Source organism: Sciurus carolinensis, chromosome 7, assembly GCF_902686445.1.
Source record: "Sciurus carolinensis chromosome 7, mSciCar1.2, whole genome shotgun sequence".
NCBI classification, from domain to species: Eukaryota; Metazoa; Chordata; class Mammalia; order Rodentia; family Sciuridae; genus Sciurus; species Sciurus carolinensis.
The window spans coordinates 23,286,818-23,312,685 of NC_062219.1; the positions used below are offsets into that span (position 1 = coordinate 23,286,818).

The 25,868-nt window shown below is 36.3% G+C and overlaps 1 protein-coding gene across 6 annotated transcripts in view; it reads right to left on the reverse strand.

The window, feature by feature from the left end:
- Window positions 1-25,868, reverse strand: part of Adgrg6 (adhesion G protein-coupled receptor G6) — a 135,817-nt gene that overhangs the window by 51,545 nt on the left and 58,404 nt on the right. For 4 of the 6 annotated variants that reach the window (XM_047558126.1, XM_047558127.1, XM_047558128.1 and 1 more), the window contains exons 3-6: window positions 19,366-19,707; window positions 16,185-16,808; window positions 7,359-7,427; window positions 5,118-5,201 (exon numbers count right to left, since the gene is read on the reverse strand). In XM_047558126.1, coding sequence (XP_047414082.1) covers window positions 5,118-5,201; window positions 7,359-7,427; window positions 16,185-16,808; window positions 19,366-19,707 — 1,119 coding nt within the window. The remainder of the gene's footprint in view (window positions 1-5,117; window positions 5,202-7,358; window positions 7,428-16,184; window positions 16,809-19,365; window positions 19,708-25,868) is intronic. The other 2 variants (XM_047558129.1, XM_047558131.1) reach the window with 1 other exon arrangement.

Here is a 25,868-nt window from a genome sequence, read left to right on the forward strand (position 1 = left end):
CGTAAAACACTGACATCTACAAAACCATTGGGTTGGAATTCACCAAGTTTTTCATTATAACTCTTAAATATGGTCATCTATGCCAAAGTAGAGAGAAGAAAGAGAATATTTGCAGGTGGGCAGAACTTTAGTTGGTCTAATTTGCTTTAAAAAGAAAAATGTATTGTGAAAAGTGACCTGATTTTTCCTTTGGGGGCAATCTTTAAAGTAGTCTGATTTTTTTCCCGATGAAAATTTAATTCACCAGCATGAGATTGCCAAAACTCTCTCACTTAGGCCATAGGACACTTGACTCAAAGAAGCTAATGAAGCAAATATCCTTTGACATATGGTATGTTATAGAGAAAAGAAAACAGTTTTGAATAGTCTTGTCAATATCTTTCTTCATGCTTTGTTTAAGTCTTAACTAAAATATGCATAGAAAATATAGAAATATATAATTAAAACAATGTTGAGGAAGACATTTAAAGAAAATTGTGGAAAGGCCTTAGAAAAAAATATAAGTATGATTCTGGAAACTCTGAAATCTACCAAAATGTAAATTTCAGTCTCACGGCTTAAAGAATGTCTTTCCAGTAAAGAAGTCAGTCTCACGTTAAAAAATTAGAACTGCTAATCCTGGATCTAATAATGTAAATACATAAACTTGGATAAGGCATAGGACAGGTGAGTTTAATTTATGCAGATGATGTTATTTCAACCTCTAAAACTCTTCAGGTATTTTAATGGTCTTGATTTTATATTTTTAAAAAATATGTTCTGAATGAAAAATTGAGGAGCACTAAAATAAATGACAATAATTTAAACAAAAAATTCCATTTGTTCAAAATAAAGATCTATCATATCGAATTATGAACATTTTGATGGGAAATTCAACTTGCCAAGATCCTAGGGATCCTGTGTGATTATTAACCAAAGTTGGGAGAGTATCTGAAAAGCTACCACTAGATGGAGCCCTGAAGCATTTTTTTTTTGGCAATGCTTTCCCTCTCAGAAAAATATTGCAATACTAAAAATCAGTATTTCTAACCATGACACTTCTAAAAATTTATGGAAGCATCCAAATATTTCAAGTAGCTTCCTTAAGTTTTAAAGTCAGCTCCTTTTTTTTTTCAGTAAATTGCATTTATAAATGAGAGATATCCAGCATCAGAAGCAGTCTAGAGAGTTCTGTCCCTTGAGTTATATTGCCTATAACCAATAAAATTAGTTAACATACCAAATAACCTAACATCTTATGGTACAGTTTTTATTCTGCCATGGACAATTAGCAAGTTGTCCATCTTCAGAAGCCTCAGGATTACATATTTTGCAAACTTAGCTTAAAACTACTTTGCAGAGTCTGCCACTTTAAACTTTTTGAAGAGTATACTCAGTGAGAAATCATGAGGCATGTCCAAGGGTGAAGCATCAAAGGAAAGAAAATGTTCACTGAAAGGTTGGTGACAATGGTTCTGGACTGCAGCAAACTAGTTGGCTTCAACAGTCCCACTGGAGTAAATGCAGCCAAAACCCAACTTCAGCTCCTCCTCTCCCTCAGACACAGCAACTTGCTTGTGAGTCAATACAAATCTTCACGTGTCCCAGAGACTTCAAAAGATGTATACAGGGCTGAGGTTGTGGCTTAGTGGCAGAGCACTTGCCTAGCATGTGTGAAGCAGTGGGTTCGATTCTCAGCACCACATATAAATAAATAAATAAAATAAAGGTCTATCAACATCTAAAAACTATTAACAAAAAGATGTATACATTATCCTAATAATGCCAGGCAGGCCAGGAAAACTCCTGATAGACATTTCTTGAAAAAAAAAATTAAGAATATATCCACTTTCCAATTAGGTAAGTCTTCCAGTCACACAAACTTCAAAGTAGAAATTCCTTCTGGCCATCACGGATGTGGTATCAAAATGGTCTTCATTTTTGCAGATTTCTTATCAATTACTCTTTCTTTTTTTTTTTTTTTTTTTTTTTTAGTTTTTTTAGTTTCTTGAAAGATATAGAAATGACTCTTGTCTTCAAGAGTGTGAAATACGGGTTTGAAATGAGGGGTTTGAAAACATATTTGAAAAGATGTTAAAATCCAAACCAAATGCTTACATTTGAGACTATGTCATGGAATTATTGATGAGATGGTTATAACAGGACAGTGGCATTTATAATACAACTGGCATCATGCAGAGCCTACAGTTTCTTGAAAATATCTGGCCCAGAAAGCTAGAGTAATTGTAAATTTCCTGTGAGTGAATTTGTTATCCAAATAGCTAAACATATCTGAGAAACTGGAAGGAACACTACAATTTGTACTTGAAAACTAGATTTTCAGAACAATGATAAGAACTAAGAGTTAATTTCTTACTTGGGCTGTTTGTGCCAACTTCACAAAAGTTTATTGTCCAGTAGCACCAGAATGCTGTTTCAAGCAAGAAGATAGGATTTTTAATGAAAATTATTAGTTCTGGAGCTTTCTTTTTGAAAGAGCAGAAAGATCCTTTATTTGTAGGAACATCAAGATTATTCATGATATTCTGAAATACCAGTTTTTGTAAAAAGTAGCTTAAATGCTGACTTTCTTAGTGCAATCTGAGGTATCAGATAAAAGTCTAACTGAAAATAACAAAAGAGTTTTGTACAGAAAAACTGGAACATTTCACAAAGGTCAGGAAAACAAATTTTATTGATATATTATGGACATATATATGATTATCTTCTCCCTGACTGGCAGATTGTGACTGAACTCAGTAAAACTCTGATTGACTGGAATTAAAAGAACTGTAAGGTGATAACAGACTTGACATTCGTGTCTATCTTATTTACAGCGAACAAAATGGGATCTTCTAATGTATGAGATCATAAGCCTGAGAATGTTTACTCTATCAGTTTCCCAAAGAATAAGAAATTGTTGATAGTACGTGAACAGTCTCAGATAGTCCAGCACATAACACTGGATGTCATTTATTCACAAGGGAAAAAAATTCTCTTTTCAATTGTTTCGAATTTGATTACATCAAAGAAAAAAATCTTACTTGCATACTGTCCATCTTTAATACTTTGTTACTTTTCCTTTTTAAAAAGATAGTGAAGACTTCAGGCTCTGAGTTGTGAGAAGCCAAAGGAATACAGAAAGAAGTCAGAAACACTGTTCACTTTACACTTCTTATTTTCACTTCTTTTTATATAAAGTAGTTGTAAGATGAAAATGTATTTTTTCATGTAAACGCAAATGTTTACATAAAAATGTGAGTCGATAAAGTAGGTGAGGTGGTTTAAGGATATGATAAATGTTGTTAAGATGGTGAACAACTTTGAGCACACAATTTTGAGACTATTTCTTCCACATGAGTTTTGAATATTTTAAAATGCTGATTATATTTTGATGGAGAATCCTCTGCATTGAATTATTTTTTTATTAATGTGGTCAAGATAAACCATTTAAAGTGATTCCAACATTTGCCTGCTTTGTTGAAACTTCAGTGGAGGTTATGACGCAAAGAGAGATGGACCAAACAAGGCTCTCTTCAAGAATGTCAGAAGTGACATGATTGAGTGAACACAGCAGCTCCACTCCACCAAGTCAAGGACTCTGAAGCTCCACATAAATGTTCTTGGGCAGCAGAGGACGTGCCAGTCCTGGAGGGTGAAAGCCACAGAGGCTCTTTGTATGCTCATACAAAGAGTGAAATACTTAGTTAGAATTATAATATTCCCATCTGCTGGCGGGGTTCCATGTGAAATATGTGCTGGAAACTTCAGCTGCCGTTGCTTTCTTGGGGCTTGCTGGAATTTTTGCTCCATCATAAATCTCCTTGGTATAACTAGCAGAACAACCATAAACACTTCCCTGAATCGATGTCTTTATAACCCTAATGAAATTTATATCTATGTTTTATGTAAAATATTCCATACTTCCAACTTAAATGTCCTTAACAGAGGAAGTTGATGTAACCTCGGAAGCCAGACTCAAAAAATGAACGATGTGGGTTTCTTTGCTCTGGGTTTTTTGTCCCTTGTGACATATTACAGATGTCTCCGACTCACAAGCTAACGAACCCGGGTTCAGGAAATCCCATTGTTTCTAAGACCTCATAGTTGAGAATATTACTTTGTTGGAGGCAATGGTGTGGTCACCTGATTGGAATTTCTCTTAAGAAAAACTGAAATTGCTAACTTCAAATTAAAAAATCCCTATGTCATGTAGTCCACATGGGTAGCAGGTTAAATAATAACTCAATTCACCTGGTGTTTCCTCTGCTCACACTTTACCTCAAATAACTACTGCATTTGCAGATTATAAATAATATAAATAGAAAGTAAATATGGAGAAAAAAGACAAGAAATAATGGGAGTTACTTGAATCTCTGTCATTAAAAACCTGGAAGGTGGGGCTGGGAATATAGCTCAGTTGGTAGAGTGCTTGCCTCACAAGCACGAGGACCTGGGTTCAATACCCAGCACCGCAAAAACTAAAAGGGACTGGAAGAGTAGCTCAAGAGTAGAGCACTTGGCTAGTATGTGCAAAGTCCTGGGTTCTATCTCCAGCACATGTGCGCACACACACACACACACAAAAACAACAACAACTATGATTTAATAGACATATATTCACATTCTAACCATTATTTATCAACAAATAAAAATGGAGAGCAAAGTATAACAATGGAAATTGATTCAAGTGTCACAAATGTTTGAATTTCAATGAAAAATTAAATTACTAAAATTATTTAGATTTTTTAAATTATAAAATCCTTTAAAATCCAGTTTCCTCAAGAGAATGAGCTGACTAAATATCATGGAAGGATTAGCTCTTCTTTCTCCAATCTTAATTTTAAAGCAAATTAATTCCTTTGAATACAAACTTTTTCTCTTAAAATTTCCTTTGGAAAAAATCTTTGGCTTAAAGTACAGAAAAGGAGTACTGGAAATGAACTTATTCCACTGGTCATAACAATAGGGAGCTCAAGAGACATAACTGATATTTATTTTTCTAGTCTTGCAAATGTACAATGTACCAATTGCTTCCAATAACAGAAACTTTGTTGGAACATCAGATATCCCCACCCTTAGAATACATTTTTAATTTTGTTAGATATCTACAAATATAAAAGGTAATGATTTCTTACCATTCATCTGATTATCGACTCTGTTAGTAACAGGCAAGTTAGTGGTGACAGTGGGTGATGTAGTACTAGCAGAGTTTACAGTAGCTGGTAACAAAGATGAGAAAGATGTAATTTTGCAAGGAGCACATGACAGTTAATATAGATGAGCAATCTATAATTATTGCATGAAAACACATAGAAGAGGAATGGAAACCAGTTCTTGGCACTAATACAATGCATAAAATGAAGCAGTGCTTTCTATGGCCCATCAAGAATCAATTCACATGGCCTTGTTGCCATACTGCATAAGGGACTGGAGAAAGGGTATTTATATTCTAGACCCAGGTCTGCCATCAACAGAAGGGCAATCGAACAACAGGTTACCAAACCTTTCCATAACTCAGTTCCCTGAGTTGGGAAAAGGAAAAAATACAGAAGATGAAGAAAAAATACAGAAGAAGAAGATCTGTGCAGATCTACATCTTGAAAATTTTCTGAACTAAGTCAGTCTGCTGATACACTGAGACTACAGGAATAAAATCTCACAATAAAATATATTCCTCTTGTAGAAGAAAAATGTAAAGAAAAAGAGAATGAAACATACAGACTAAATAATGTAAAGATCTCAATACCTTTACTAAACATTGGTGGATAAAAAGTATTTCACAAGGGCAACCCTACAAGGGAGATATTTTCAAAGCATATGTCATAGATATTCTTCTATTACATTTCAAACTCTCAAAGATCTTCTAAGGGATTGGAAGAGCTATATAAGAAGCTATATATATATATATCACATATATACATATGCATATATATGTCTATGTGTATATATAGTAAAATAAAGTACACACAGTATATCTTACAAGTACATTTGTATTAAATGTACATTCATATGTACAATAACCATTTGTTACGTATCTCTTTTAATTGAAAATTTTTTAAAACAGAATTGAGAAATGCCTTTCAAAGATTCTTTATAAAGTACTGATTTCCTTGATGCAAAATATCCATTTGTAACTAAAATAATTTTTCATTCCAAAGTAACATAATACTTCAGAACTGGGAGTTAGTTTTGAAGCCTTTGTATTATCAACAATCTGTGTTTATTGTGATGCAAAATACGTAACAAAAATGCTTTGGGGTCAGGACACAGGGGGAAAAGCAAAAAAAAAAAAAAAAAAAAAGGCTGCCTATCTGGTCCTTTGACCCAAAGAATAAGTAATTATAGATATCTCCGATTAAAATAATAAAATAATTTTTTTAAACTTTCAGATCCTGTACTAAATAAAGTTAATGTTTTCTGGTGTGTTTCACATAACTATTTCAAAGTTATACTGGATTCATGAAAAGAAACTGAACTTATTTTTCATAGGGTTTTGACCAATAATAACATGAGAAATGTCTTAGAAAGGAAAACAAAGATAATAATGAATCCCTCCTCTCCTGCTTGACCTACTCCCACATTGGAACTCTAGAAAAGAGCTTAGGTTTCTACTTTTTGTTCTCACTTCCAACCTGTCAAGTTGGTCACATGATTCTCTTTAATAAGAGATCCAGCTTTTATGAAAGATGTGGCCCTGATTCTTATGTGGCACATAGAATATGCTAGTTCATACAGAAGTATTTAATAGAATAAATGGATGAAAAGGAGCCGGGGTAATTAGAAGGAGCAATGATAAAATTAAAGCAACATATTTATACTACTATTTTAAAACCTACATGATAATTATTTAGCATGCAACTATTTAGTATATAATATATAAATATTGACCATGCTGTAGTCCTTAAACATCATAATAAACATATTAACATGAGGTTAGCATAACCACTTTTATCATAAGATTTAAGTTATATTGCACATCACAAACTGCCTCCCAGCCTTGTCTAAAATTTAACTAAATATTCAAAAAATTTCCCCCTTGTTTTAAAGACACAAATAGTTCTTCAAACTACTGTATAATGATGTTTATACTAGACCTTTGCAATATTCTTGAGAAGAAACAGGGGAAATGAAATCCACCCTTGTTGAACAGCATATAATCATTCACATTTTTAAAAACTCAGTGCTTCATGGAAATATGTCAACAGTGTGTGAATGCATTCTTTCTCCACACTGCATGTACTGTGCACCCACACAACTAAAACACATCCAGAAATTTTTGTTTTGTTGGCTTCTGGCCTTCTAAGTAAAATAAAAATAAAAATAAAAGCATGGCCACTACATCATCCAAAATAGCGAGTACAACGTGGACTCCCTACCTTGACAGAGGGTCCCCAGTTCTGCGCAGTTGGCTAGTTCTGCAGCTGGGAGCAGGATCAGGTAGGAACCTTGATCAACACAGAGGGAACAGACCAATTTGACTTATGATTTACTGATAACATAAAAAACCATGAATCATATGGTTAGTGGAACAGGAACAACCCTAGAGAAGCCCACCAATAATGCTCCAATATAAATGTCTCTTATGTCACTGTACCTTAATTTTCTCAAATATAAATTTAAGGCATTGAAATTGCCCTCACAACCTTAAACCCAACTTTTAAGCCATGCAACATGAAATGAAAAGAACAGCAATGATCCCTTAAAGTTTGTGTGGAAAAAGTTCAGGGCTTTTTTGCATAATTAATTATAAAGCTCTGGTGGAAAGTCATACAAATAAAATAGTATAAATATCAAGGCTAAGTTTCAAAAGTGAACTTGCAGAATATGGTTTCTCACAAAATACATATTTTTGGTTCATAGACACTAGCAAGTTGATCCTACTTAAAACCCTAGAATATGCTTCTGTGATTCAGTGTCTTGTTTCTTTTTTGTTTCAAGCTTTTACTGATTCATTCTCAGCAGGAAGTAGATTTAATGCTGATTTTCTAGAAGTAGTGGATTTTCTCTGTTGCAATAAGACTTCCTGTGTCACTTGACAGACTTTTACCAGTATGCTGTGGCTAAGGAAGATGGGCTAAACTTATTACAAAGCATATTGCATTTGAATAAAATCATAAGAAGAAATACAAAAGTATATGACATATGTGTGCCTATATACCTACAGATTCATACGTATGCACATACATACATAATACTATACATTTACCATTTAAGGGACATTTATGTGAAAATGATTTCATTCTAAAAATGAAACATTCTAAAATTTGAACATTTTCCCAACTTTCCCATGGGAAAAGGCAGAGCAGATGCATGAGCTCACAAAAGACTTCTAATGAGGTGAATGGTGCGTGTAAGCAGAAGACACCCCAGCAGTTTAATAGCATCTCAGGAGGCACCATTTCCTCATTCTTGATTGCCTCAGGCAGCAGGGCCAGGAAAGGGATCATGGTGTATGAGAAAGGCCCAGCCTTTCACGCAGGTCTATGATGTGATATCAACTGGTGAGAAGCGCTCATTACAGGTCTTTATGTGTTCATGCAACACACATGCACTCATCGCCTTCAATCAGGGAGGCACAGGGGTCAGGACAATATCTCAGCAGTGCTGCTGCTCTCAGAAGCAAGAATGGAGCTGGCTGCACAGTTTTGAGTGCCAAGGGAACTGTGGTGGGAGCAGTCTACAGGGGGATATGACAACAGCTTGGTGGAGAGAGAGAATGGGAAGTCCATCACAATGGAGGAGACCTGGGAGACACGCACAGTAAGAGATCTGGGACTGCCAGACAATTTCTGAGGCATACATCAGGGAGGTACTGAAGAGGTCTGGGAACTCAAATAACTTGGCATTACTGCAGTAGAGTATTGTAGAGAACCACAGGGACAACAAGATATACAGGTAATCAGCAGACTGCAGAGGGCTTGTAGACTGAGACCCTGTGTCTTTCCTCCAATGGGGAATCCCACAGCCAGTAGGTGGGTGCTCCAACTTCACTGAATAAATTACTCAACACGTTATGAATGACTGCTAAAATTCTGACCTCTTTCTTAAAGGCAATGGGAAAAAATGAGTAAGAGCTAGCGAAAATTAGATTAATATTTGAAAACAATAATTTTTGAGATTCTATCACTGAAACAAGGAAAATACAAGAAGAAGAAATAATACTAAGAATTCAGGCTTGATGTCATGCATATGGTGAGGAAGGGCAGAGAGAAGCCTACACACATTTAGGATTTTTATCAACTAACTGAAGAGTAGAAAAGAAAGAAGAGGGACAGTCTGGCTAGTTTTCAACTTGAGAAACAGGTACATAACCATCTCATTAAAGGAGACAGGAAATACCAAGACTGCAAACTTAGGTGGACAGTGGTAAAGAGTAAGGGCCAACATGAAACCGAGGCGCTGTGCAACATGGAATTTCTAAGAGGTCTAGCCAGGAAATGCTCGGCAGAAGCTACTGATGGGTCTGGGACCTCCAGTGCCAAAGCTTTGATATGCGAACCAAAGAGAATGAACTATGGGTATTCCCATGGTTAAGGATCAGGCATACAGAATGGAGAAGGTAAAAACAGCTCCTGTGGAAGGTGGTCTCACAGAATGTAAGTGAAGAAAGTTCAGGGGAGGTGCGGCAGGATCCGTCAAGTATGCCAGAAGGGTGAGGAATGACGAAGGCCCAAAAGGGTCGTCACTCTGTTCTGGAGTTTTGGTAGGAGTTCTACAGAAATTAGTTTTAGTTGCATGACTATCATTAAATTCAGACTGCTGAGGTTTAAGGAGTGCATGCTGGAAAACGAGGTTTAGTTGTCTAAGGAAGCCAAGGCAGGGAGGGAAAGTTTCAAAGTCTGAAAGCTGAATCAAGAGTACTCTGGCAAAAAGCATTTGAGGAGGCAGAAGTTGAGGCAAGATGGAGGGAGAATCACTCTATCTTGAATGCTGTCTTCCCTCTGTTTCTTTCCATCACAATGTATGCCCACTTTTTTCAGGACCTCATTCTCCAATAGGCATTCTGTATTTTAGTAAGGAACTTCTGAAAATGAAAAAGCCTTTACAACTCAGTGACTGAGGAAATCTCAGCCACTAACATGCAACAGAGGAGACCCTTGGATCCAGTTCCTCTGGTTCTCAAATTACACACAATGCTGGCAGTCAAAGGCTCCTTAGGCCACTTCTGGAACTGATACAATATCTCTGGAAGACAAAGAGAGATAAGGGACAGTGTTGTGGGAAAGAAGTTCTTAGGCTAACTACATTTCCACTACATTATGTTGGAGAGTTTAGAGGTGGAAAAAAGAAAAGAAAGTCAGCTATGATTTAGAACAAGATATGCAATCATATTCTTGAACATTTTATCAGTTTCATTGTATGCTACCAAGTATAAATATTAGCATGTGACAGGTTTTCCTGGGAAATTATAACTTTTGCTTCTCAATATTTTAATTTGGTGTTCTTCCTGGGCAATTTTAGGTTAGCAAATTAACATTGCCTTATAAATACTCAATAAATACTATTTTACAATGATCCAACAAAGCAATAGAAATCAAATTTGAAAACTGCATTAGTGAAAATGGTATAAAAACAATAACAAATTTAACTGGAAGGAAGTTACATTAATGAATGAGATTTGACAATACAAATATACCAAATTACATAAACAAACACACGAAATATAAAAAGTATATAGAGTCAGGCATGGTGATGTGTGCTTGTCACCCCAGCTACTCAGGAGCTGAGGCAAGAGGGTCACTTGAGCCAAGGAGTATGAGGCCAACCTGGGTAACATGGTGAGACCCCATTTCAAATAAAAGTAAGCTAACAAACAAAAATCCCCAAAAGTAAACTCAATCTTTGCATTTCTTCCTAGTTCCATTTCTAGCATATCTGTATAAGATAGCCAATATCATGATCAATTTTGTTAGGCTGATGTATTTATAAACTGGGAAATTAAAGAAGTGGAGACAATCTTCTCTCCCAGATACTGAGAGATTTATCATCAACAGTATTTATAATGTGACCTGGGTATGTCCCTGATTTTTGAGGCTAGCCAAAGTGTTTAATTTAGAGTCAAGTTTTCATAAAAAAAAATGAGCAGTTGATGAACAGTTATAAAGCTCTCATCTTTTCTTTGTACATATTATTGTTCTTCCCAAATCACGCTATTGAATATATATTTATGCAAGTTGTGGCAAAAATGGACTGATGTGCAGCCAGCGGCTCATCTCACACCCTCCTTGATAACACAAATAATAGTAACTTGAGCAGTAATTTTAGATAAGCACAAAATAAAAAATAAGACCCTCCCATTTTCTCTTTCTGTTGTTATTAAAATGGATTTGATAAATTTTCAATAAAATATGTTTAAAAGAAAACTATTTCTGGAAATTGCTAATAAATAGTTTGAGTCTCCTCAAAGAGTAAAATTCATTATAAAGTGATTATATTTTACTTTTACTTGAAAATGATTTAGTAATCAAAAAATATTAAACTCAATAGTTTGTTAGGGAGAGAAGGAAGGCTCCAACAATGAATTAGTTTTATGCTGTAAGGGACAGAACTGTAGAAAGGGCAGAACTCGAAGAGCTTAAGAAAGGGCAGGACTCTAAGAGCTGATGAAGCCATAGCAACTAGGTGCAAAATTTTGAAGATGAAAACAAAAGTCTTTAAGAATGTAAAAATTTCTAGAGAAGAATAACAACAAAATCGGGTACTTATGATCTGTGTCTTATCTCTATATCCACAGTGACTAATAGAGGGAAGTGCTTAAGCTATGCTTGTTAAATAATGTAATTTGTTTGAACTTGTCCTATTCATTGAATTATACTGTACCACTCCTCAGGAAAGAGCAGTAATCAGTAAAATAAATAAAACTGGTAGAGAGAGCACTGTCTGTTCTTTGTGAAAATTGATGGACATCAGCCAGTGTCTAAACCCTGAATTATAACACAGCAAATGCTTGCACCTATAATTAAAGAGTCAGCTAAGAAAATTATCTGTCCTTGAAGGTCATAAAACTGAATGTTTAAAATTTTGTTCTAGGAAAAATAAAGATGCCATAATGTGAAAAAGAATTATTGCTAAATAAATCATTTATTTCTGGAAAGGACAAGATTTAACCATAATTTTAAAAATCAGGAGAAAATTTCTTAATCCAGGCATAGTTCCCAAATACACTTAGAAAAATATAGGGAAACAAAATGTCCAATTATGAAATTGTTAAAGCTTTTAATAATAACATTGATGTTATGACAAGGATATTTAATACATGGGAAACAAATGATAGGACATTTAAATATTAAATGTAGACTATTGTTTCACTATTTTACATGCATTATAACTTATCTGGCAAAGTGCCATTGGGAAAATCTATCCATTTCCTATTACAAATTGATGCTGGAATAGCTCATACCTAACAGGCCCTGTCAGTCCAGTGGAATGCTAGGAATGAGGTCCTATTTTCTCACTGATTACTGTACTGATCATTAGTTTGTTAGAAATTAAGATAACCATAAACAGCAGAGCAAAATGTTTTCCAGAAAAAAAGAAAGGTTAAAATGTTAATAGGACACACTTTTTTCTACTTCTTCAAGTTTTGCTTAGCTAACAAAACTAGATATAATCTGTAGTTCAGGTATTTCCTGTCAGTTAATAAGTAACTGGGATTCTTCAACTCCCAGAGCTGATGATTAAGCAACAGGAAATCCCCTTCTCCCATCATTACTCCGGACACACGGTCCAGGGCATGAGTGTACCCAATGGGGGTGTCTAGCGTCATCTTGGAATAGCAAGAAGACTGCCGAAAAAGTTATAGAGACTAACACTCTGAAGCTTGAGTTAGTCCTTTGATGAAATCATTTTGAAAGCTTGCAGATGACTAAGGTACATGAGCATGTATACATTCCAGTAATCTTAAGGCTTGAGAAAGGAGTCTTGAAGATAGTGTTTAAGGAAACATGAGGATGTGTCATCTCATTACATGTGGATTCTCAAAAAGTTGAAATCATAAAAGCAGAGAGTAGAATGGGGGTTCCCAAGGGCTGGGGTGTGCAAGATAAAAAACTGTAGTTAAGCAGAAGGAATAAGTTAAAGAGATCTATTAGGCAATATGTTGCCTATAGTTAAAAACAACGTAATATACACTTGAAATTGCTAGGATAGTAGGTGTTGAATGTTCTCACCACAGGTAAATACAAGTATATGAAGTAACAGATTAAATAGCTTGAATGAATTAGGTAATAGGTCAATTGGCTTCAGTTAGCCATTCCACCAAGTAAAACATATGTAGAAACACCACATGGTATACCACAAATAACTACAACTGTTTTCTGTCAATTAAAAATATTAAAATTAATTAAAAGCAAAGAAAATATGAAGAATCCCTGATACAAACTGGAGAACTGAAGTTTTAGCTCACCAGCCACTCCACTACTTACTTTTTCTATGGTTCTAAGGTTTCCTGCCCTGTATAAGAAAACAGAGTTGCCTAAATTGGGATTCCCAAACTTAAGTGCCTATCAGAGTCAAAAGGTGATCTAAAGACAACAAAAGGGCGTTGCAGCAGGAAGGATACGGGAATACTGAGGGCTAAGGTGACTGGAAGGCCCCTGAAGAAGCAGATGCCACTTAGCTCCCCCTGCATCGTCCCTGTAGAAATTCCAGCCAAGTGCTAGTGTTTTGTTTGCCAGAAGAACACCTAATATTCAGTTTTGTGTGAATCTATTTTTTTAATGTGGCAAATGATTCATAGTTTGAAAGAATTATGTGGAACAAATACAAATAGATGACAATAAATAGCACCACCACCCAAGACTAAGAGATAAAGAGCCTACAAGTGATTGGCTCATCTTGCCTGACCCGGAAGATCTGGCAGGTCTTTTCCAATGTTTCCCAAAGTGTGAACATCAGCAAATTGGACCCTTATGATTCCTTGGACTAGTCCTAGAGTTGGCAAATTTTCTCACCAAAAGCTGAATAGTAAATATTTAAGGTCTGTGGTGTATCCATCACCATCAGTCAACCTAGCCACTGTACCACAATTGCAGCCATAGACAATATATACAAAATAGGCATGGCTGTGGTCCAGTGAACCATTATTTAAAAAGCAAAAGAACAAAACAAACAAACAAACAACAACAACAAAAAGAAAGGCACAAGTGGCCTACCACAGGCCCTTTCAGACTATGAACCCTGGTCTAAGAATTTCTTAGTTTAGGAATCCCTGGAATACTATATCCCTCATATCAAGAATCACTGCAGGAAAGCAACCTTATTATGTTTGTTTCAAATAACTACTATGTTAACACCCTGTAAAGCTAGTGCTTTCCCACAGAATGTACAGAATATGTTACTGGTTCTTGGACTTCATTACTCTTCCTATGGACATGAATCAGCTCACCTACTCTAGTACCAAGTCACATTTTTCAAGTCCTGCTTATGCTGAACAACCATCTAATTTATACCCGTTAAGACAGCATAGTTTTAAAGTCAATCATTCTGGGTTCAAATCCTGATGTGACCACTTACTAATTAAGTAACATTGTGGTTATTTAATCTTCTGTGTCTCTGATCCCTCTCTTCTGCAAAATGGGGCCAAGAAAACAATTCATATGATGAGATCAATGATATAAAACATGATTAAATGTTTATAAAGTGTTTGAAGTGATATCTCATATAGGCAATTTAAATATAATTTTGGTATTAGCAATTACTAACACACCTTGCCAAAAAAAAATTTTAGTTGCCCTAGTCCTTAAAATACTGCCTCATAAAAAGGCAAATATTGGAATAGTCCATACTGTGAGTTTTTAACACTGTCCAAGAATATGATGGAAAGGAGGTCCTAAACTGAAATTGGTCTCCAAGAAAGTAGGAAATGCACCCATCCCTTTCCTTGCTCTTCACACCACACCAAACACATACTCTTGACCTTCTATTTCCTCACTGAGTGGAAGACTTCTACAGGAGTCACTGAAGTTTCTCTTGCCAATTTGACTGGAGAAGGATCTCATGAAACACCCTTAGTTCTGACAAAGTTTGTGTCCTTCTAAAACAGGTTTGTGGTTGAACCCCTTGTCAACAGTCCATGAGAAAATATCTTCCAAACGACATCATTTGATAGCCTTCCTACCATCTGCAGGAGTGCTATGGACCACAGAGAGAGATGGGTGACAGGGATTTCCCAGGCCAGAAAGACAGGCACAGGTCCAGAAAATGGCAAGGTGGCCTAAGGTCTTTGCAATAGGTTTTAGTTGGTACAAAATAGAATAAAAGATCTGATAAAATTCTACCCAAAGTTGCAAATGAATTACTTTAGAATACAAGACCCCTTCTTCCCTCTTTTACTGAGAGTTATCTCTGTAACTACATATTATCAATACTTTAGATTGTCACATGACATTTAAAATTGAAAATGAAATGTCTACTTTTTGTGTTTAAATCAGGCCTAAAATAGAAACCTCCAGAATTAACTTGTATACATAGAGAATATTTTACAGAGGTCTATTTTAATATGGTTTTTGTCATAGAATTAGTTTTCTAAATATTTTGCATTCAGCTACTTCCAGTAATATCACATTAAAGTCTCCTAAAGGGAAACCAGAGAGAAGAATACTTGAAACAACTACAAATGGAGACAAAATGTCAAAGAAAAAATTGGTAATTTCTGATTATCAAGATTTTCCATAAAATGGACAGTTCAGTAGTTAGTACTGGCTATGTAAATACTATTATCTTAGGTGGTAGGTGTTGATTTGAGTAATGCAATTGGAATTTCACTCCAGGATGATAAAGATCAGCTTATTAGTAGACTGCTTTGGTGAATAAGAACAATAACTTATTTATTAATTTCTTTTGTTTCCAACCCAGTGTTAACATTTCTATTTGAGACACAATAATTATAACTGTTTGGATAGTGATAAAACGTGTGACATTTTATGACAGGGAAAATTTAAGAATGATAAGACAAAAAGCTTTAACTGAGTCAGCATGACTTATAATCAAATGTAATTTCTGATTATCTTGTGATGATGGAGCAGATAACGTTTAAAAAATTTAAAGAGCTCCTTAACCATAATTTTATATGTGTGTGTATGTGCATGTGTGTGCGTGTGTGCGTGTGTGTGTGTGTGTGTGTGTAATTTCTTACTGACAAACATTTTCATAGAACAATGCTAAAAAACAAAGAATATTAATTCTCTGTGCCACAGGCTTACCACAGCTTAGGTTGCTTTCAGCTTTCAGAGCAAGGGTTGGGATGTTCCAAAAGTCATTTTGCCAGTCGACCACATTCCCTTTCACATTGCAGCTGAGGTTGGAGAGGATCTTCCAATTCATGGTAAAATTCCAAAGCCGAAAGTTATAAATGTCCCCTTTCAGAGAAGCAATTTCATTTTTATTGGATCCCAACAACAATTTCCCATTCCCAGGAATAACTTTACTGATGGTAGAATCACACGGAACCGTTTCATAGTTTCTTTTGAAATTGACACCGACAGAGCCTAAAGAATTATTCCAAACAATGCAGAGCTGCTCAAAGCTTTCAGTGAAAATGTCTTCTTTTTCCTTCACAGGTAACGCGCTGTTCAGCAAGCATTTTGAGCCGGAAATATTTAGGAAGTAGCCACCGGAGGCCTTTCCAAAACTGAGTAGTTGTGTGAGGGATGCATCTGAGTAAGAGAAAGCTGTCCAGTCACTGTCTTCACTGCCAGTTCTGGTTGCTTCGAAGCACAGCGTGAACGCATGGAGCTCTGGAATGGAGACACTCTTTGCAACAGATACCTGGTAAGCATCTACTGTCTGGGGTAAAATGACCTTTTGATTCCTCAAGGACACAGCAACTAGGACAAAACATAGCACCAAAGACAAGACACATTAACTGCAGAACACAGACTAAGCAGATGCAAACCTCTGACCTATCCTCTCCTCCAGCACTTTCTACTCACTTACTTGTATCCAGCCTCTGTCCCCTCGCTCCTCTCCTTCCCTGCCCATCCTCTATCCCAACCCCTTACCACTGGTCTTAAACCAATGATAACAACAATAAGAAATCCTATCTGTTTTAACTCTAATCATGATTGAGTCTCACACTTAACAGGAGTTATAGCAAGTCAAGTTGGTATTTTTTAATCTCTGAATTAAAAAAATAATAAAATATAACTCCCAAATTAAGAAAATAGCTAGTTTTCAGGAAGGCTTTGTTTACACATTAAGATTTTTTAAAATATGTTATTTTAGCTGAGCATGGTGGCACATGCCTGTAATTCCTGCAGGTCAGGAGACTGACACAGGAGAATGGCGAGTTCAAAGCCAGCCTCAGCAACTCAGTGAGGCCCTAAGTGACTCAGCAAGACCCTGTCTCTAAATAAAATATAAAATAGGGTTGGGGAATGTGGATCAGTGGTTAAGTGCCCCTAGGTTCAATTCCCAGTTAAAAAAAAAAAAAAAAGAAAGTTGTTTTTCAAATATTTTCTAAACATAACCAATAGTTCCATGTTCATTAACAAATATTTTTACTCTTCCTGAACATTCCAAGACCACCCCATTCTTCTCTTCAGATACTCCATATCCTTCTCTTTCTCCCCATTGGCAGGCTATTTTAGGAACAAATGCAAATAGAATTTTATTGAGAGGAGAGAGTGTAATGCAAAATCCAACAAAAATGGAATTTTAAGGTGTGGACCCTTTAAACTTTGGCATCTGAGCTAATTTTGGAGGAGCAGTAAAGAGTAAATAGACAATGGAGCTTCATATCCTAGCTCTTCTAAAGAGTAGACATGACCTTGGATTACTTTGCTTCTTTCTACCTTAGTCTCCTCATCTGTAAAATGAGCAATGGCACCACTGGTTGGATGGTCAATCAAAAACAAATAGGTTAATATCTCAAATCACAGGGTGGTGACCATAGTAATAAACAGGAAGTGCTTATTATTGTTATTTGTATAATAAATATAAAATAAAAATGTAGTAGCCTACTATTTCTGTGATATATATTAAATTATTAAATACTATGAATTTGTCCCTATATTAATAAACTGTATAAAATTGATAAGAGATAAGTATGTTTCCTTAAAAATGCTATTTAAAAACTGTTTCATATGAATGGCTCATATGAACATATTTTAATAAACACCAAGAAGAGCTGTATGATAGGACACCATTTAGTATAAATATTCTAGTAAAAAAATCCATAATAGAATTGTAGAGAATTATGAAATTTAGTCTACTTTTAAAATATAAGGCAGTTTATAGGTCTACTTATGCAAAGGAATACTCATACAAAGTATGAATCCAGCATTCCATCTGCATCATTAAAAAAAAAAGGCTGGAAGGAATTAGTCATAGATACCTATCTTATCAGTGGCTATGAGTGTTTGGTGGATATACAGGGAATTTTAATTCATGTCTTTTTCATTTTCAAGTGTCCTTTATTTTATATTTTTTAAAACATTATTTTGAAAATTTAAATCAGTTGTGTTTTACTTAACCACATGTTTTCCTAATATCAATCACAAACAGCACATAACTTCTCAACCAAAACATACAATTTATAATGACGAAGGTCAGACATTCTCATGGTTATATCCATCTGTTCGTCCCTCCCTCTCTTTCTTTTAAATATATTACATCTATTTAGGAAGCTCATAAGAAGAAAGAAAACAAAAGCAAAAAACAAAAACATGTAACTAAATCTCACAGTCTGGAAGCTTGAGACTCCTTAAGCAAAGACAGGTTTTAGAGATAACAAGATTATTTAAATGTTATGAGTGCCAGAATCTGGGAAATGTATTTAACAATAATGTTTTATTTCTTTCAATTAACCACTTTCAGGGGGCTTTCCTAGGCAAGTTGTTTGTTAGCATAAGTTATGAATAGCTCTTTTTAAATTTACATGTAAATTTTCTATATTTGTCCCCTTGGGTAGTTCTTTAAAAGGACAACATTTTTTTTTGGACTGGGGGACCTTTTATATTTTGAGACAGAGACTCACTAAGTTGCTTAAGACCTCAACAATTTGCTGAGGCTGGCCTCGAACTTGCCCCAAATAAAATGATTTCTAAATAGGGATGTTCTAAATTTCCAGGGGAGAATTGTTAGAATTATAGATTTTAATTATTAGCAATAGAGTATTGACATTGTCTTCCAAGCAGCTTTTATATGCTCTGCATATAAAAAACAGAAAAGAATTCAGCTCTACTGTAACCAAATTTTGGATCTGGTAGTCATAGATGGCTAATGAGAATGCTCAAAGAATATTAACAGATTCTTGTCCTTAGGTCCTAATCCTAATCATTCACATTCACATAAAAGAGCATAACTCTGTCTTCTGGTCCTTGTGTTTACTGTAGCACATGTTAACTAAAAGCAGAAGGTTGGCACTGTCTTTGGTTTACATACCTCTGATGTAGCTGGCATTGAAACCTTTCTTCTGGATGCTAAAGTCACTTGAAAAGGACACATGCATCTCATTCGCACTTGAGTTAAATGATAGTCCTTTGGCTGTTGCTCCACAAAATTTAGTCTGGCTCTCTCCATTATCAAGGGATAATGAGTCATAAATGCAGTTGGGAGCTTCTTCAATGTCAAAGTCATTAAACGTTATCTGAATGATGTAGCCGGTGGGGGCTCGGAGGGTCCACATGCAAGCCTGGCTGTTAGGGTAGTCATTGGGGTAGCACGGAGAAGTAAAGGTCCCTGAAGGGCTGGACAGGACGACCCTGCAGTTGGCACATCCACGCACTGTTGGCCAGACAAAAGAGAGACAGGGAGAAGAGCTGGGATCAGATGCACACAATAAACCAAGCCTGCCACACACTGGGGACAATCAAACTGTAAACATTTAAAAATACAAAAATACAATCGGGAAAATTAAAAGGAATATGAAACCATCTGAAGAAGAAAAATAAATGCTAAGGGTGCAACAAAAAGGAAAAGAAAAATACAAAAATTTACAGCAATGATTTTTAAACTCTAGGCGTCATGTACCCTGAGAATCCAAGTCACGGGAATGCTCTCTGGTAGGATGCACAGATCCCCCCACACGCTGCATGCAATTGCAGGAGCACCTGGGGCCCGGAGAGTCACCAGTGGATTTCACAAAGGTTCACTGACCCAAGTTAAGAAACTCTACTCAGTAATAGAACTGGAAGAGTGGAGGTTATAAACCATAAAGGTAGAGCTCAATATTCCAAACCATGGAAACAAAGAAAAGGGAAACTTTTAGGAAATGAATGGTTGAAGAGAAAGCTCAAAACACAAAACTTAAACAGGTTATCTTCAGCAGATTGTACTTTTTTTCCTCAAATTCAAATATACTTTACCACCTTGCATGTGTGGGATATTTATAGTACTGAAAGTACTTCCATTTATCCCGTTTGTTTATCGTGGTTGGTAATTACATGTTTAGGTGATCATCTCATTTACTCATTCATTCAGTAAATATTTACTGAATGCCCGGTGTGTGCCAAGTACTATTCTAAATAGTAACAACCAACTAGCAGGAAAGATGCTCCCTAGGAAGGCTTACGCTTCAGTCTCAGACTTAAACCATTATTAAACATAATTACAGATGGTGATAAAGGGGGGGAGAAAAGAAAAGCAAGGGACCCACAGTGACAAGAATGGGTGGGGATGTTGGGTGGTTATCCAAAGAGGTGACATTTGTGCAGAGATCCAAATGAAGAGATGGAGCATGTCATCATGTCATGAACACACTAGGGGAACAGCATTGTAGGCTAAGGATCCTCAAAATTAGAGCCCCACTATAAATGAGAGTTGGGTCTCTCCCACTGAAGAGTGGAGGCCAACAGCCACATCTCTGTTGCCTGTCACTCTATTCCCAGTGCACAGGTAGTATGGTTTATACATGAGGTGTCCACCAAAAGCTCATCAATGCAAGAAAATCTCAAAGTGAAATGATTGGGTTATGAGAGATTTAACTGAACAGTAATTAATCCCCTGATAGGGATTAACTGAGTTGTGACTGTTGGCAGGTAGGGTGTGGCTGGAGGAGGTGCGTCAGTGGGGTCATGCCTTTAGGGTATATAATTTGTTCCTGGAGATGGAGCTGTCTCACTCTGCCTCCTGATGTGGTGTCCTGAGCTGGTTTCCTCCTTGACAGTCTTCCCCCATGATGTCCTGCCTCACCCTGGGCCCTCAGGAACATCTATGGACAACGACCTCCAAAACTGTGAGGCTCCCATAAACTCTTCCCCCTCAAAAATTGTTCTTTTCAAGTCTTTTGGTCACAGTGATGAAAAAGTTGACTAAAACAACAGGGTGAACTTGCCATGAATATTAATCAAATGAATATATATAAAAGAAGCGTCTGAGATACAGGGGGAAACATTATTATAGCATTTTCACCAACATGAACATTGAGGATCTTAATTATTTATTCATGGCCTGGGTAGCAGCTGGAGCCAGGAACCAAGGTCAGCTGTCTTCACATCCAGAGGTGCTTCTGCATTAATATTCATGCTGTTTATAAATATTTGCATAGATGTAGGCAGCAATCTCATCTAAACAACAGTCCAGATAAATAAGTTGCATTGAAACTGACATGCCACCTTTCAAAAGTAAAATACTTTAACCATGTTAACAGAAATGACTTTAAATATATTGTCTTCTTCCTTTTACTAAGTTGAGTAAATGACTATGTAGCAGCTTTTCTTGAAAATTGCAGTTATTACGAGTATTACTGATGCTTCTGATGTTCTCAAGGACTGAGGTCTGGTAAGTGGCTGAGGTTAGCTTTCCTTTCTTTTCCCTGTGGCCACTGGTGTTACCTCTGCTTTACCTTGCCAGCTCTGCTCTCCACCCACTCTAATTTACCCTCCCACTGTTCCTCCTAAGGTCTGATATCATATACTGGGCCAAAGACAGAAAAGGGATTACAAATTATGATCACGTGTCTGCAAATGCCTCCCCTTATCTGTCCCTGGAGTACCATGTTCCGCACCTTTACCACACTCTCTGGAGCAGCTGAGTTACTTCTATTTGTGAAATGATCACTGTCTGTCTTCTCCCATAAGCTCAATAAAGGGTATGTACCTGTTACATTCACTATCCTATTCCCAACACCCCACAGTAGCCCTGGCACATGAGAGCGCTTCAGTAAAATCTATTAAATTTATAAACAAATAAGATAGTAGCTCAACTGAAGGAAAACAGGCCTAAAATCAAGGAATGACTATGTATAGCATATGAAACCAAATAAATTCTAAGCTTGTCAAAAGGCTGAGTAGTCCATAAGATCTGGAATGTCTCTTTGGATAGGGCTTGAGGATCTTTCTTCAGATGATTTCATGCATAGCACAGGACAGAGAAGACTTGGCCTCTTGACATATTCAGCATCCCATTATGATACCTTGGACTCAGGAGAAAGAAACAGCCCTAGTCAAGGATTTATATACAGTAAATTTATCCAATAATAGGCACTAAAGATTTAACAAGAAAACACTTATGGAAAACAAGAAGCAAGCTCTGTATCATCCCAATGTTCAGTTAGGCACAATAAATTTTCCAAGATGAGATGCCATCTCTTACTTCTCAGATCCAAACAATATTCAGGACTTAACTTTATCCTGATATATCCTTTTTGCCTAGTTATTCATCAAAGCTGAAAGGGGGTATAAGAAAATTAAATTTGGTAACACTGACTATGTAATCCTACACAAGTTCATTTCTCTGGTCCTGCTTCTCTACCTTTACACAGGGGTTAACAACAGTACCCACTTTCTAGGGTTATTGGAAAGATTAATAATAAATAATCCTAGAGGTTGTATGTGGCACATAGTTAGCAGTATTTTAGCACTGGCTTAATCACGAGTCATTAGGACACCAAATCTGTGCATTCATAATTTAAGAGAAGTAAAACATCAGCCCACCTCAGTATAACCTTTTTTCCCTAAGACACTCACTGGAATAGAATACAGAGAGATAAGACATCCATAATACACATTAAAAAACATTTAGAAGCATTATCCTATATGATTCTCATCTACAGTGGCTAGACAGCATCTAGAGATAGTGCTACTAAACAGCAATTATCTTAATGAGATGAAATGTCAATTAACTAGCTTATTATCATCATGTTCATTACATTTATGGATCACATCAAAGTACAGGATTTTCCTATATATTATTTCATTTAATATCACAACCCTGTAATTATTACTACCCCGTCTTTTGATGAAATAAATAAGACTAGATTCTATAATTGCTCAAAGTTACATGTCTGATTGATAGCGCAACCAAGATCCAAAGCAACTCTTCTGAAGCTAAGTCTAGAGTCTTTTAGGGAGGGAAATACCACAATTAAACAAGTGATTCAGAGCAAAGTAGTGAGCTCAAATACGGATTTAGACAACATTTTCCAAGAGTGCATTTCATCAGCCTAACATTAATGTTTTAAATAACTAATTTGGAAACATTTTAGTAAAGAATCTTAAAAGTCTGAAATACAGTGCTTTGGATCTGTTTAGAAAAATCAAACATCATTGTTTTAACTGATTCCTACACTCAAAGATAGTCCATTAATGAATAATCTCTTCTCTCACAGGGCCAAACTTCCGAAAAGGATGGCCACTGAAGTAGCTGCTGAGTAAGTCAGGCCTTGGTGAGATCAGGGTTAACGTACCTTCTAGAAGCTACCCAAGTGAAAGCGTCTGCCTCACCATGTTCTCAAAGACAAGAGAGAGTAACATGTTCTCACCTCTAAGCTATAACTCAAAGTTTTCGGGCAATGTAAACAAACAACAAACCATATGCCATCCTCTGCCTATGCTTACAAATGTCTAGCCATCATGAACTTTTCACATTTTCACACAAGTTTATTCTTCAATGAAACTCAAATCTCCCATGGAAACCTTCCAGTCGCACCAATGTCTACTAACTCAAACAACATTGAGATTTAGTGAACAGTGTTTTACAGAGACTTTAAATCTCAGAGACTTGGATCCTTACTCCACTCTAGTAGACAGGGCTTCTCATAAGTGCAAATACCATGTTTTTTAAAATAGGAATTTTATAAACAGGAATCTCTCGAAAATAGGAATTTCAGATCCCAAGAGATAAATCAAATTAGAGACCTATTTTAGCTGCTCTCAACACTGATCTGTGCCTGGCACTGTATAACTGTTTTTGTTTTTATTTTCTGTTCTCCTGTACTGAGTTAAAATGATGAACAAAAGGAATACATTTAAATTGCATCTTTTTCTTTATTTGGATGTGGGTAGGACAGTAGCTAATTAATTTGCTGGAAAAGTTGACTAGTGAAAATTATCTCCAGAAAACTTAGCTTAAGTCATCTTTTCCATTTACATCTATTTGAAATTGTTTTAATTATCCACGTGACTGTATTAAATTCTAATGAATGAAAAGCTCATTTGTTGCTTTAAAAAGTTTAAAATATTTAACAACCTTTGTGGTTTCTAAAGTTTACATCTAAGAGCCAGCAACTGAGAATCTAGGATCAGCTCTAATCATTAAAGGGCCTGGAGAGACACATGCCATTTCTCCAGATCAAGTTACAAAGATGTAACATCATTGAAATGTAAAATATAAATATCATCTTAGATGTACACAAAATGTAAATAACATTTTAGACTGACATTACACAAAACTGGATAGCTTCATCAAAGCAAGTATTGAAGCTCAAGTGATTTCAGACCACAAAGCAGACTTTTCAAGATGGCAAAGAATCTGGAGGCAATCTGGCGGTGACATCTGTGGTTCTGTTAATGTGACAGACTTGGCAGGCTTCCCGGACGCCCTCGCCACTCCTCCCCAAACTCTGCATTCAGAGATAGCCATTTCCACACTGGGAGGGGGACTCTCCAGCCAGGGTTACGCTGGTCATTCCAATTTCCTACAGGAACTTCCAGCAGCCATGCGAGGGGATCAGTTCACTCCCACACTCCTCCTAAAACACTGGTTTCCCCATAGTTAACCAGAGAATTGTTTCATTTCCTTCTGTGATGGTTCAACCTCAGAATGTTCTTTGGAAGCACTGTGAATAGGAAACTACCGCAATGACTTAAGCATGAGTTCAAAAGGGCACCGTTTTACTTAGATTAGTTTGATTAGGTTTGACGTGGCTAGAAAACTAACATGAGGTAGAAATGAAAGTTTTTTTAATGAGGATCCATTCAGCTTGACAATTTTCCTTGACTCTCCAGAGATATTCACAAGGACCAACCCTGAAACACCCCTGTATCTTGTGTAATACTAATGTTTAAATGTGGAGCCCTCTCTTTCCATAATCACCTTGGCAAGAGAACATCCATATTTCATTGTAAAAGATAATACTCTCTCTAAAGATCCAAAAAAGTGAACCACTATAAATCCCTTTAGAGTCACCCTGTCATGTGGACATGCTGTATATTCCTTGAGAGAGGATTAGACACACAAGAACATGCACACCCACACACACTCATACATATTTTCAAGGAAAACTATTGTCTCCTAAGCAGTGGTTGAGTGTTCTCATCCCTTAAAAAAAAAAAAAATCTAAAGGCAATAATTTGAAACAACTTCAACTGCAGGGTCTATCACTCAATCTATTTCCTGGTTCATATATTCATTTAAGTCCTGCCCTACAAATCCCCAACTCTGGATTAATCCAGCTTTGGATCTTCTTATTTTAATTCATAGGCTTCTGAGCACCGCTGAAGAGAACTCACAAAATCATGCATCCTATTTATACCAAAGAAGCTTCCACTTTTATCTCACCCTCTACAACATTTGATGCCTCTGACCACATCCTGCTTCTGGACAGTCTCTTCACCCACATTCCTACATTGTCCTGTTCTTTTTTGAGCATTTCTCTTCTCTGCTAGCCCTTATAATCCCTGGTATTTGAAGCATGGTCCTCAGACCAGCAGCATCAGCATCACCTG